The sequence below is a fragment of the Mchenga conophoros genome, linkage group LG22 (genome assembly GCF_057382185.1).
Source record: "Mchenga conophoros isolate Kocher_MC1m ecotype Shallow Benthic linkage group LG22, M_conophoros_male_GT1.1, whole genome shotgun sequence".
NCBI lineage: Eukaryota > Metazoa > Chordata > Actinopteri > Cichliformes > Cichlidae > Mchenga > Mchenga conophoros.
The window spans coordinates 2,539,827-2,554,661 of record NC_140546.1 but is presented as its reverse complement, the minus strand read 5'-3'; the positions used below and the strand labels follow the sequence as shown (position 1 = coordinate 2,554,661).

Genomic DNA, 14,835 nt, shown 5'->3' with positions numbered 1-14,835 from the left:
TTTTCACTTGACAAACAAGTGTCTGCTGTTGTCAGATCTAGTTTTTACCAGCTTCGTCTTATCTCTAAGGCTAGGCGCTATATCCCGCATAAAGATCTCGAAAAGCTCATCCACGCCTTTGTAACGTCGAGGCTAGACTATTGTAATTCACTTTATTGTGGTCTCCACTCTTCCCTTTTACAGAGATTACAGACAGTTCAGAATGCTGCAGCTCGCATTCTAACTAAAACCAGCAAGTTTGCCCACATTACTCCTGTCCTTGCCGATCTGCACTGGTTGCCTGTCAAATATCGTATTCAATTTAAAATTTTGTTGTTTACTTTTAAAATTACTAACAACACTGCACCCAGCTACCTTAAGGACCTTTTAAACCCTTATGCTCCTGCTAGGGCTTTAAGGTCATCGTCACAGTTACTGCTGGCTCAGCCCAGATCTCGACTTAAGACTAGAGGTGATCGATCGTTTGCTCTTGTTGCACCTGTGCTGTGGAACAATCTCCCGATTGGCATCCGGGCATCTGATTCTATTCATTCTTTTAAATCTCAGCTTAAAACATATCTTTTTAAACTTGCCTTCTCCACCTTTTAATTGCTGGTTTGTTTGTTTGTTTGTTTGTTTGGTTGCTGTGACCTATTGACCTCTTGTATTAATTCCCTCTTATCTTTCTATTGGTGTCTTTTATTATGGTGGTACAGCTTTTATCTTGCTATTACCATGTGCTGCAGTCATTCTTATTGGTAGCTTTTATCTATGAACATAACTCGTTATTTTTATTTATCTGTTATCAATGTTTGAACCTTTTATTGTTTTATGTAAAGCACTTTGGTATGCCCAAGGCTTTTAAATGTGCTCTATAAATAAAGATTGTTGTTGTTGTTGTTGTCACTAAGACCAAAAAAGTGGACCACATCAGTCCAGCTCTGAGGTCTTTACACTGGCTGCCTGTCCGTCAGAGGATAGACTTTAAAGTCCTGATGCTGGTCTATAAAGCTCTGAATGGTTTAGGACCAAAATACTAGGGGTGCAACGATACACAAAATTCACGGTTCGGTTCGGTTCGATACTTTGGTGTCATGGTTCGATATTTTTTCGATACAAAAAAAATGTTCATGCCTTTTTAATTTGTCATTTATTAAAATTATAAATATATATTTTAACTCAAAAGTACAGTTTTTAAATTTAACCCTAACCCTTGTGCATGTTTTTTATTTTGACAGCGAATGCGCACCTGCGGACCACTTATGTGCAGCCCTGGTTATTTAGCTCGTCATATTGCAGCCACAGAAATTCTTTTGTCCATGAAACCATAAAGCTGCACTTTCTTTTTGCCTTATAGTCTGATTTGTCATAACTTCTCCATTTTGTGGTAAGCTTTTCTTTGGCTGTCACTTCTTCACCCTGACCTGTCTTATTTGGCTCAGCAGAACTAAAATATATATCTGTCTGTGAAGGTCATCGTAGTCAAATATATATCCTGCTGCTTTTACACACACTCACATAAGCTCAGCGATTCTCTGCGCGATCAACCTCTCACATGTTTAAGCTGCGGGAGATTTCACTTGTCATGTTTGCATAGTAAGCTACCAATTAATAAGACGATGTCAGAGGAATTGGTGCACAAATTATCATCACTCACAGATCAGTGCTGTCATTGCAAAGTGAAAGCAAAAAAACAAGCGCAAATTCAAACGCGATTTCAATATGTCACATATTGACAGTGGCTCACCGATGCCAATGACATAATTACCCAGCTACATTTCTGAAAGAATGCAAAAGCATTGACATATATTTTTCCTTCCTACAATAGCCCGACGGGCAGGGCAGAGATAGATTTTGGTAGCCCGACTGAAAAGATCGCTAGCCCCGGGACGTCGGGCTAGCGATATTGCGAGCCCTGTATCTGATTGAGGAATCACTCATCTTTGGAAAAGAGAGTTTATTACAGAGAAATGTCTCTTTCCAAAATAAAAGCTATACTATCCGCTTCTTCTGGGCTATATTCTCAGCAGCATATTAAACATATAAGGAGAATCATGTGCTAACAGCTGTCTAAATGACTCGGCTAAAGTTAGTAGCATGCTTGTTGTATTTGTCTTTGCACTAGGATGATGTCGGTGTAAATGTGCAGTCATATTCGTTGTGTTCCCACTAGTGCTTTCAGGTTAATCTCGTTGAAATGACCTTAACGCCACAACACGGCAAATCTCCGTTAACGAGCTACCGCCGATCGCCCCGTGCATGGGGCTGGACGACGTCAACACGTTAACGAGCTAACTGCGCTAACACACTAGTTCCCACCCATGTAATTGAGCATTGCATGGCACATCCAACATACTGTTTTACTTTAGTGCATGACTCGCTTACCTTCAGGGTCATACGTCACATGAAAACCAAAATAATTCCAAACGCCAGATCTGAATGAGGGTGGGGGAGGTCCATGTTGCAAGGAGAGCTTAACTTCTGTCTCGCTAGCTTGCCCTGCGCTCTTCCTTCTGACGATGCTGTCTGTGTTGAGCGCTCAGTGAATCTGCGTTCGACTACTCCGCCTAGGCTGCACTGTCGAGCCTAGGCGGAGTAGTTGAACGCAGATTCACTGAGCGCTCAACACAGACAGCATCGTCAGAAGGAAAGTTGATAAAATAAATTAAAAATTTTGTATTGTTCGATACATATGCGTACCGAACCGAAAGCACTGTATCGAACGGTTCAATATCGATACGAATATTGTTGCACCCCTACAAAATACATCAGTGACCTCCTAACCCAGTATGAACCTTCCAGATCCCTCAGGTCATCTGGATCCGGTCTTTTATCAGTTCCCAGAGTCAGAACCAGACACGGAGAAGCTGCATTCAGCTTTTATGCTCCTTATATCTGGAACAAACTCCCAGAAAGCCTCAGATCAGCTGAAACACTCAGTTTATTTAAATCCAGGTTGAAGACTCACCTGTTCTCAGCTGCATTTGAATAAAGCACCAAATCCACACTTTTAAGCTTAAATTTCAAAACTTACATTTTAACTACTGATTTTATCTATTGTTCTGATTTTATCTGTTTTGATTTTTGATTTTATATACTGTTTTGTTTGTTTGTTTGTTAGTAAGCTAGTTAGTTTTAATCAATTTAAAATCATGCTTTTTATTTGTTTTTGTTTCTAATGTCTCTGCAAAGCACTTTGAATCACCTTGTTGTTGAATTGTGCTATACAAATAAACTTGGCTTGCCTTGCCTTACTAAAAATTTTTTGACAGATTGCTGAGCGCCGTGTACCACATAAAATCGGTTCGCGGTCAGTAAGCACAACCAGAATTCATACATAAGGTTTGCTGAAAATGAAAGGATTTTAGGCCATGCAGCCCCTGCATGTCGTTAGTACGGTTAGCTCGTTAGCGCGGTTAGCTCGCTAACACATTGACGCCGTCCAGCCCCACACACGGGGCGATCCCAGTGTTGCCAACTTAGCGACTTTGTCGCTATATTTAGCGAGTTTTCAGACCCCTTAGCAACTTTTTTTCTAAAATAAAGTCGCTAAAAAAGACGTGAAAGCGCGTATCGCTTTTACTCTCAAAAAGCAGCGGGTGCTGTAACGCAGTCAGTTCTTCTTTTACTCTTTTACTCTTATGTTGTTTTGTGGATCACAAGGTTTAAAACTACTTATAAACACACACACAAAGTAACTCCACCAGAGCGCCTATTTCGGGTCACTTTTGCCGGTCCAAGCCCGGGTAAAGGAGCAGGGTTGGAATTGTGGCATTAAAAAAAGCAATAATTGCTAAAAGAAATGTAATTTGTAGTTCTAAATAAACTCTAAATGCATTTAGGACGTTTTTTACTCACTTTATGTCTCTTTCACGATGTTATTTCTCTCTCCAACAACATAGGTTACAATTACATTAGCATGACCAATTATGCAGATTAGGCGATGACGTCATTTAGCGACTTCTAGCGACTTTTAGGACAGCGATTTTCCTTACTGAGGAGTTGGCAACACTGGGCGATCCGCGGTAGCTCGATATTTGCCGTGTTCATCTTGTAGTTGCCTGCAGGTGAAGCTATGGGGGAGGGGGAGTCGTGTTCAGTGAAGGAGAGGCGAGGCCGAGTAACCTTGCCTAGAGACAAAAGTGGACGGAAGGGAGGCAAACTTGCGGCTCCACAAGTATAATTATAATGTAACAGACTATATCGATAAAAAAGGATATTGTCACATCTTATATCTTGTATGAAAATATATCGATATTTTTTAAAAAAACTCGATATATCGCCCAGCCCTACTCTCAAATCTGAAATAAAGCTGATCCTTCTCTGTCCCACACACTCAGGATCTGAAGCTCTTCTCTTACATTTTTTCAGTTCTACAGTTTAATCCATCGTTACAGATTAATGAGGAGGTACTGAAATACAAGCTTAAAAAATGGTGTTACTGTCTTTACACATGTGGAGACTGAAAACATGCTGTTGTTTGCACATATTTAATAATCAGCTCTGCACAGGAGCTGAAGCAGGATGCAGCCTGTTGCTTTTACAGTAAAACACTTGTAATAAAAGTACAGTAACAGTGACTGAGCAGCCCGTCTTGATTTCTTTAGTCAGGGTAAATTCATTCACCTGCACAGATTAGCTAAACGAACTTTGCAAAACAAGTTTCCAAATAGCTAAGTGCTCATCTTAGCTAGCTAGGTCTCAGGAGCTAGCTAAGGACGGTAGTTACAGATTAGCTTACAAACACGTTTAACTTACCGAAAACGTGCAGCGGGGCCTCGGGTCCTTCTGTCGGTAGTCCAGTTTACTGAAGAACACCTCAGGCTGTCAGGTTAAAACAGTCGGTCATGTTTTCGTAGCATGAACGCTGGCCCGCCTTTCAGAGCTTACGCTCTATCTGCTATTCCCGAACAGAGATACGCAAGTTTCTCCGTGACTGCAGCTGCCAGTCAAAGCTGTTATGATGACGTTACACCCCAATTTAACATCACTGTGGTAGGAAGTAGAATCAAACTTATGGGAAAGGAGACCGTTGGACATAAATCGGCGTAATGAGAACTATTGATAACAAAAAAAAGAATCTCTGGAAAATATTATCTGTGGAGAATTAATTTATTTTAGTCTGACCCCAGTCCCATCCGCTAAGAGGGAGGAGGCGGGGTTTATGCAGCAGCCAGTCACCAGGGGGCGATAGAGACGTTTTGGCTTCATTTTTGGGGAGCTGTTGTTAATATTGCTATTAACCTACACTGGAGTGTTTATAATGCAATTAACCCATATATTTGATGTAGTTAGGTCAAGTATTATTCACATGTATATCATAAGGTTATCACAAAAAACTATACTATTTGCTGTACTAATGTGTGACCTTTGACCATGTTGTGACCTATTGTCAGAAGGCAAAGCAAAGGGTTAACCTAGGGGTTAGGGGTTATAGCATATCATAAAAACTATACAATAATTTAACTATACACTTACTATAAATATAAATACACAGTACAGTGCTGACACAGAGACAGACAGACAGGCAGAGAAGTGATGATATTTCAGAGCAGATTACTTTTGTACAAGTTTGTGTTGAGTATGGTGATGGCTTTGGGGAAGAAGAATCCCTGAGTTTGTTTGTTGTGGCCCTTATGGATCTATAGAGGGCATTAGGTTGAAAAGATGTCTTGTTTGCCTCCGTGCAGCTGGCGTGCTACACTGTCACTGCATAGGTCAGCAGGCTCTCGATGGTGGATCTGTAGGTCACCAAACACGGGGTGTTTAGTTGCTCCGTCCTGAGCTCCCTTAGGAAGAGTGGCCGCTGCTGGGCTTCCTTGACTAGGGCCCTGGTGTTAGCTGCCCAGGAGAGGTCTGCAGAGATGTGGACGCCAAGGAATTTGAAGGACTCCACTCACACGATACATTCTCTGTTGATATGCAGGGGGGCAGGGGCACTTCTGTTCCACCTGAAGTCCAGGATGAGTTCCTTCGTCTTGATGGTGTTAAGTGCCAGGTTGTTTGATGCACACCATTCTCCGTCGGGCACTTCCATCCATCCCGCTCTCCAGCGTTCACTCCCTGGACAGTTAAATCGATTATCTTTTGTTACGGCCCTAGCAGGGCCTCTCTCTTCCTGAAGGTGCCTGTGTGGGCGTGTCACACTACCTCTTCTGCCTGAGGTGCCACCTTTCCCTTTTACACAGCTGACTCACGTCAGTAATTAAGGAGATTTAAGCCCAGGGAAAGGTGAGCCCTGGGCCAGAGCTCACCTTTGGTTATAGCGTCCTCGGTCTCGATCTGTTAGTATGTGAATTGGTGTGGGTCCAGACAGACTGACAACGCACATCATACACAAAGTTTTTTTCCTTCTTTTTCAAATCTTTGGATCACGTGCGTGCCGAACCGTGGAGTGGGATCAGTTCGGATTATGGATCAACCGTGATCCGCTGCACCACTAATGTATATATATGTGTATATGTGTGTGTGTGTGTGTGTGTGTGAGAGTGTGTGTGTGTGTGTGTGTGTGTGTGTGTGTGTGTGTGTGTGTGTGTGTGTGTGTGTGTGTGGTGAACATGTAGTGAAATAAACATCTAAATATTTGTATGTATTATTGAAAATCCACTAGTCTGAAAATAATGATGCTGCTCTATGTTCACTTCATCTCAGCACCTGTTTGTGTCACTTCTGATGCTGCAGACCGCTGAGTCTATTTCATATTTGAATAGACCTTTTATAGTTTTCTTCCACTGTTTTTATTTTCTTATTCACATCTAAGAAAGACATAGTACAGAGAGGGTGGAGCTGCCTGCAGCTGTCTGTGGTGCTGAAGCTTTCAAACATTTCATACCAACACTGACTACAACTGTGACCACAGGGGGGCAGCATAGAGCCAGAGAGTGTTAGTGTAGCTGTTCAGCCCTATAGTAAGAAACAAGAAGACTGATGAAGGAAAAGCTTCTTCCACTGGTGTAACACACAGGTTTGTATGAAGTCACACTAACTAACCAGCAGTAACCCACATTTGATCAAAGCAGGGGCAGAACTTTAATAACAGGTTATAATGTGTCATCACAGTTGTTGTCAATCCAAACACACTTTCTGATTGTTGCTGTTTATTGTAAAAGAACAACACACGTGTGGTCTGACCTAATGCTGTAGTGCAACAACAACTATACAAAGTCATCAAGACAAAAAACCTCATGCGAAATATTTGGCTTCCATATCCATCTTACAAAAAAATTGAAAAACAACTTCCATATTGAATGCAATATTAAATCTAAATTTAATAAAGAATTAAATTTAGATTTGCCGAACATGCTTTTTCTGCATTTCAATCTCTTTTAAAGTTCCTATTTTTTAACTATAAAAAGAAGCAGCAACTTTCAGCCGTTTGAGAGAAACTGAAGAAGACATTTACTGTAGTTTTAGGACCAACAGGCTGATGAATAAACCAAGTAAAGCAAAGTAAAGACAAGCTGCACTTTGACTTTTATTAGAACAATTTGCTGGAACTACAGAGTAATGAAGTACTTCAAGGTTTTGTGTGGATGACTTCCAACCTTACTGTACAGCACAGAGCACAGAGGGACAATATATGTAATCAATATATGATGCAGAATGAACAAGTAAAGACTGTAAGCTGAGTCTGAGGCTCATGCAGGACATTTCATAGTGAGGTGTCTTTGGTTGGATTATTCAAACATTTACATCAAAGCACCAAACTCATTTCTCACAGATGAAGGTCGTTGAATAAGAAGAAACGTACAGATTGCATTTCCCGTAATAACTACAGTAAACTGCTTGGTCATCTGACGATGGCTCTTGCGGTCCTTCTCCCCAGAACCTGTCAGAGAGATCAAATCTGATATGAAACTGGACTAAACTCATAACTATTGTCACATTCATATAAATATGCGTCTCTTTTGGAATATTTCCAATATTTGCTGTATTTCTTTCCCAGGTTTCTCGCCCACTTTCCCTCCTTTAGACTTTTCTCTGAGAATCATCATGCACACTAAAACAGCTTTCAAGCTTTGATGAATATGAAATCTTCCTGCTGTAAAAATGGAGAATAAAAAGAAGTCAGAGCTGACTTTCTGCTGTTTGAAACTGTTTTGTCAGCTGTTTACAGACATCACTTTGAAATGTGTGTCTATCAGGTCATATTTACTGAAGCTTCTTCCTTCATATGTTCTGAAGTTTTACAAACACCAAAGAAGAAGAGACAGGAATTCTCTGAAACACTTTTTGTTCTGTGAGAAAAGAAACATTACAGCACAAAAACATGAAGACAAATTGAACAAAGTGAAATGTGTCGGTCGCTGCTTTGAACATGTTTCAATCCTGATTCCTTCAAACTGACTTGTTGTAACTGAACGTCATCACAGACTGCAGATGAAGAGAGTTCAAGCACAGCTGTTCATTCAAAGGAGGATTTCTGCTTTTCTTTACATTCAGTTTGTGGGGCTGTTGGAAAATAGCTCAGCTCATGTATTGCTGATCTATCTTCCAAAACATCAGTGTTTCACTTCTAAATAATAACTCTGGAATAGAAACAAACTAATGTCTCACCTTTCTGTCAGCGCTGATCCGTCCACCCATTCCCATTTATATCCTCCTGATGTCTGGTTGGCTCTCAGACCAATCCAAGAGCGTCCTCCAAATTTACTGACAAATTCCTGTTTGAGAAGAGACACAAATATTGTCTCCAGTCATAATTCAGCACTTCTGTTGTAGTGACATCATCTTGTGAACATGTCTGAAGGAAGAATAACTGTGATGAAACTTTTCTTCCATTGTGCAGAAATCAGAAAGAGCCAAAGAATCAATGAATATCAGCTCCTCCTGTAGCTCAGTCAGTGTTGCAGTGGAATCAGTGTTAACAAATCATTTGATTCAGTTGGATTGAATCAGAAAAATAATCTGGATTATGAGGATTTCTCTCATTTTATAACATTTCTGTGTAAATTAAATGTTTGTCAAATGTGTAAAAACTTTACGTTTGAATGTGTCTGCAACAAAAAAGGAGAATCCAAGAAATCCATCAGAGTGGAGACAGGAAGCAGGTCACAGACTGACAGCAGGTCAAAGACACAAGTAACAGATGACTGTCAGCTCCATCAAAGATCACACAGACATGAACAAACACACCCACCTGTTCCTCTTTGCTGTTTATCATCACCAGATCAGCTCCTTTATCCTGACAGGCTCTCCTGCTCTCAGACCAAGTTTTACTCTCAGTGGATTTAAAGTAACAGCTGCTTCCAAATCTCATCCATCGATCAGGACACTTCTCTTAAAGTCAAACACATGTTTTAAAGTCAGACTTTGTGTCCTGTTGTATCACATGAATCTTTGGTTCCTGTCATTTTCCCTGTAAATGCTTCATTTAAACTCAGGTTTTCTCTCTTATTCATAATGAACTGAAACTTACATTTATACAGAGAAACTGTTACACAGCATCAAACATTTAGGATTCAAAACAAAGACACAATCAGGTTATCACTGTGTAACACTGATGTTTTCTATCAGTTATTCAAACTTTATTACCTTCTATCTTCTCCTTCAGCTTCTTCACTTCTTCCTGTAACTGACTGTTGAGTCGTTTTGTTTCTGTAGAAAAAAACATGTTAAAAATGTAAATATAAATTTTATCTGACATTAGTATTTTCTTGTTAATTTTAAAAACTTTCTTACCTTGAAGTTCAGTCTGTAGCTCGTTGTAACTGTGGTTCAGTTTATTGTGTTTGAAGTGAAGTTTGTTGTTTTCACTCTTGTTCAAAGCATCTGAAATATTTCAGTGAAACCAAAATAAAATAAAATAAAATAAAATGAGTGAAACGTTGAACAGAAATAATCTTCTTCCTCTGCTTTGTCAAATATCAATAAGAGTCAGAAACTTGCAGCCATTGCTCTTTAACATGTCCTGTGGGTGGAGGTGTTAGAACTACAGGAAATCTGATGAGCTAAATACGTATCAACTGTGAACAAAAACCACTGACAAGATTCAGAATAATTGTGCTTCAGTGTGGAGGAAGAAGGTGAAGAGTCAAACAGCATTTCTACACCTGTAGTCAGAGATGTTATCTACATGCTTTGAAAGAATAGATGCTGACTCATGTGACATGTGCCTGTTCTCACTGAAAATATGTCTTTTTACATTCAGTCAAAGCTGCTCTGAGGCTTCAACACTTCCTCATATCAAAGGTGTTTCCATGTGATCAGGTACTTCCTGTATTTGCTGTGGCAGAAGGACACGTTCTGGTTGTGAAGCTGCATGTTTGTTGGCTGCTGGGATTCAGTATCAGTCATACATTCATTTGCAGCCAAGATCCCATCTTTGTAGCTCAGACTGCTGAAGACTCACACTGACTGCCTGCAGCATCTCATATAGCACACACAGCATCAGTGTCTATGATACAGTAACAGACTGAACTTTGACCTGTTGTTATGACTGTCATCATATTTGTGTCATTTTGTGTAACTGCTGTGTTTTTCTGTCCTTCATGCAAAGCTCTGCATGCTGCGCCTCAGCTGTGACTGAATGAGAGGATGATAACGGGCATGTGCAGGTACTCTGCTGTGATTGGTGCACCAACATGCTGCTTTATGATTGCATAAAGAGCCAAGATGGCCGCCGTCTGCAGACGACTCATTCAGCTTTTCCTTGTTCCAACCTGCCACACCTGTGCAGCTCTCACTCTGTGTTTCCTGATGAGTTTGAAGCAGGTTGTGTTATGGTCCTGGGTCTGTTATATGTGATTTAGATTTTTTTTGGCCTTTCTATTATTTTTATGTAACTTTAACTCTTTGGCTTTATATTCATATGCTAGTTTTGCATGTTATATTTTCAGTGTTCTGCCCTTTTGTGTAAAGTTTCTGTCAGTGTTGGAGCCATTTTATGTTTTTGGTGCTATTGCAATTTCTCAGCACAAGAGGGAGTAGTAACCCTACTTGCCACTGTCACCATAACCTTTTAATCCAGGTTCAGTGGTGCTCAGGTGTGATGAGATGGGACAGAGGCAAACAGTGTTTTGACCGTGTATCAGTGTGAATCAGGTCGTGTGAGATCCTTTTGGTGTCATCTTCAGAAATTAGAAGAATAAAGAATACATTTTTAATTTAATGGAAATGATTAATGGACACTTTGCACAGGTCAGAGCACCTGTCACTCATCATCTTGATCTTCGATTAGCGATGTTTGGCCCTACAGTCAGTGATGTTTCCTTTGTTTGATTACTTCCTGTTTAACCTTTGTTTAACCTGTGTCTGCTGTGTTTGGCATTTAGTTTACTTTCCTTCTGTTTTCCTGTGATTAGGTTCAGCTGTGTTCCCCTCCTGTTTCATCGTCCCACATTACCTCATGTATTCATTCCCATTGTTTCCCTCACCCTTTGTCCAGTCGTCTCACGAGCTGTGCTGTTCCTAATGTTTTTGCCTGTTTTTCTTTCTTATGGACTTTAATGTTTCCTGTTTCTCCACCATCTGTACTTTCCTGGAATAAACACACTTTATGTTTAACATTTGTCCACCATGTTCTGCATTTGGGTCCTGAAGCTTCCACCACACCGTGGACAACATAACCTGATAGTTTGTAGGGCTGAGCTGCCTTTGACTTTGAACAGTTTTCTCCTGTTTATGTTAGTTTGGGAGGTCAGCAGCTGCAACTTGTTTTGTTTCTTTTTATCAGATTATCTTTACACAAGAATCTGATTTAAAACATAAAATTAACCCACTCTCAAATACAGTCATCTCCAACTTTAATACTTCTTAATAGTTTCTTACCTTCCATCTTGTCCTTCAGCTTCACTTCTTTCTGCAGCTGCTCTTTTTCCAAACTCACTAAAATATCTGGTTAGAAATGCAACAAAACAGGAAATTAATTTCAAATCATTGCACTTTCCCAGATGGACTTTTTTATTCTCACTTTAGATGAATGGAACTAACATGAACTTGTTAGCTACCTGCTTAATGCACCAAGTGAACTAACTAGTTGACATAATGACAGACCAGGCCACTGTCTAACATAGTGTGACTGCACCTGTATCAGTCTGCAGCAGATGCTGCTGCCTGTCTGCTTTGTTGATATAAGATAAGATAAGATAACCTTTTTTTTTGTTTTCTCACAGCAGGAAGCGGACAGTGCAAAAGTTATATAGCAAAACTTAGAATATAATACGAATAATGTACTGTACCCAACTGTAAAGAATAGAGTAAAATAGAATAAAATATACAATAGGATAAAAATATAATGCAAATGCTTTATACAACTGAGTAAAAATACAACTTTGTCAGAGAAGAGTATTGCACTTAGTCTTATTGCACATGTGTGGATGTGTGTGTTTGATCAGCTGCAAAAGTCTTTGCAGAGGTCGACATTGAGGAAATGTAAAACTGCTGGGGAAGGGTAAACATGAATTCAGTAAAATTGTAATTCACGTCGGCAGTAATGACACCCGGTTACGCCAATCGGAGGTCACTAAAATCAATATTGAATCGGTGTGTAACTTTGCCAAAACAATGTGGGACTCTGTAGTTTTCTCTGGTCCCCTCCCCAATCAGACCAGGAGTGACATGTTTAGCCGCATGTTCTCCTTAAATTGCTGGCTGTCTGAGTGGTGTCCAAAAAACAATGTGGGCTTCATAGATAATTGGCAAACCTTCTGAAGGAAACCTGGTCTTGTTCCCACTCCTCCACTTTGGATGGAGCAGCTCTCATTTCTAAAAATATAGACAAAATCAGCACGATGGGAACTGAAGAGTAATGTTTCTCTACTTCCAGGCAGAGACAGAGATCAAAGCGACTACATATGAGGGCACATCAAGCCTGACATATGATTTAGTATTAAATACATTAGGTTACATAAAACTGGAGCCAGCTGTGATCTTCAAAGTGATATGTGACGAGTGAATCCTTTCCAGTGTGTCCTCAGCTTTAGCTGCTGGTGGTTAGCCACTAATGTTTAGGGATGGGTACCGGTATCCGGAGAAATGCGCCGTATTTGGTAGCTTGCTGCGAGACCTCACACCAAGCACATCTACTGCGGGTGTGGTGCCTGTTATCGGACCCGGAGTTAGCAACATCCCCCAAAAACCCGAAGAGGAGAGTCCTGGCCCCTAGCCCTGCCAGTGTAGCAGAAATGATGAGGATGATGATGCAGCAGCAGCCGTTCTTCTCTGCGTGAGTAGCTTAATGCTGTTCGTGTGTAATTTACGTTGAGTAGGCTAACCACGTTATTACATTAATGCATGTAAGGTGAACTAGCAAACATCATCATAGCTACATGCGGCTGTCTTCTTGTTTGATGGCAGATACTCCCTTCACCCTGGCCAAAAAGGCTAAAATGGCCAAAGAAAAAGTGGGAAACAGCTAAACATGAGAGGTTTTTGGACAAAGTTTGTGTTTTTTCCATTGTTTAAGCACTGCTTCCAGCCAAGAGTGATACCATATATGCCCCATAGCTGCAGAAAAGGCTAACACTGTTATCTTTTTACAAAAAACAGCTGAACATGAGAGGTTTTTGGACAAAGTGTGTGTTCTCCATTCTTTAAGCACCGGTTTGGTACTGGTATTGGATAAAGCCTAAACAATTCCCATCCCTACTAACATTAAAGGCTTATGGTAAATGGCCTGTTTTTGTATAGTGCTTTTCTAGTCCCTAAGGACCCCAAAGCACTTCACACATCCAGTCATCCACCCATTCACACACTGGTGATGGCAGCTACATTGAAGCCACAGCCACCCTGGGGCGCACTGACAGAGGCGAGGCTGCCGGACACTGGTGCCACCGGGCCTTCTGACCACCAGAGGGAAGTGTCATGCCCAAGGACACGACGACCAAGACTGTCCAAGCCGGGGCTCGAACTGGCAACCTTCCGATTACAAGGCAAACTCCCAACTCTTGAGCCACGATAGCCTCGATAGCCTTGTATTAAGTTAATTTACTTTAGTGTAGATCTCATCAGTTAGCTGGGCCCCAGCACATTTGTAACCAGCCTGTAGGAGGTGAACATATTTCAGCAGTAGTGTAACATATATAAGAAAACTCTGCAGAGTGACTGTTTCTAACTGTAACATGAAGAGAGAACAGGAAGTGAACAGAATCAGGTCAACAACATCAAATAATTTCCCTTAAAATGTTAAAAAATCACAAATCTAACATGATAAATAAAGTTGCTCACAGCGTGTTAAGATTCCAGCCAGAATCAGCAGATACAGCACTCCCAGGGTCACTTCAAACGCTCTGAAACAGCTGCTGTCCACAGCTGGAAGCTTTCTCTGGGTGTGTTCATCTACAGAGAAAATACACAAAGAGTCCATTCATGGAGCACTAATGAGGGGCTCTGGAGCTCCTTCTTCTTCCTCCCTTTTATTATCTGTAGTTTGTATTTTTAGTTCGTTCCTACTTACCAGCTTCTTGTAATCCACCAGCAGGGTTCTGCTCTCCATCGTCTAACATCTCCACCTCGATTTGCTCTCTTCCTCCTCCATCCTCATGGGTCCCTCTGCTGTATTTCACCCTGGAGTCATGGACACCTTGAGTTTGTGTCGACATCTTAAGCTAAGAAGATATTTGACCGTCCGTCACTGTCTGCCTGTTTCTTTGAGTCAGGCAGCTTTGAACTGAAAATATCCAGGAAGTCAAACCAGAAGAGAGCCACAGTTTTCCTGTCACGTCATGATGTGTGAAACGCTGAGTTATTTATGAGCACTAACAGCATCCAACAAGATCTGAAGTTCAGTTCACTTCAAATGCAAAACTTTGACTGATGCAGTTTTAATTGATGACAAATGTGAACGAGTCAGAAACAGCAGAACAAACCACGAACACAACAAAGACTTCAAAAAGTCATTAAAACACCTCCAGAACA

General features: G+C 40.8%; 1 protein-coding gene across 2 annotated transcripts in view; it reads right to left on the bottom strand.

The window, feature by feature from the left end:
* Positions 1-14,551, bottom strand: part of LOC146548508 (CD209 antigen-like protein C) — a 44,434-nt gene extending 29,883 nt beyond the window's left edge. The window contains exons 1-8 of one of the 2 annotated variants that reach the window (XM_085263509.1): positions 14,375-14,551; positions 14,146-14,256; positions 11,749-11,814; positions 9,661-9,750; positions 9,514-9,576; positions 9,119-9,258; positions 8,536-8,642; positions 7,320-7,807 (exon numbers count right to left, since the gene is read on the bottom strand). In XM_085263509.1, the coding sequence (XP_085119635.1) occupies positions 7,687-7,807; positions 8,536-8,642; positions 9,119-9,258; positions 9,514-9,576; positions 9,661-9,750; positions 11,749-11,814; positions 14,146-14,256; positions 14,375-14,519 (843 nt within the window). In that variant the 5' untranslated portion in view covers positions 14,520-14,551 and the 3' untranslated portion in view covers positions 7,320-7,686. Of the gene's footprint in view, positions 1-7,319; positions 7,808-8,535; positions 8,643-9,118; positions 9,259-9,513; positions 9,577-9,660; positions 9,751-11,748; positions 11,815-14,145; positions 14,257-14,374 lie in introns of those variants that run through there. The other variant, XM_085263508.1, reaches the window with a different exon arrangement.
* Between the last annotated feature and the right edge of the window lie 284 nt (positions 14,552-14,835).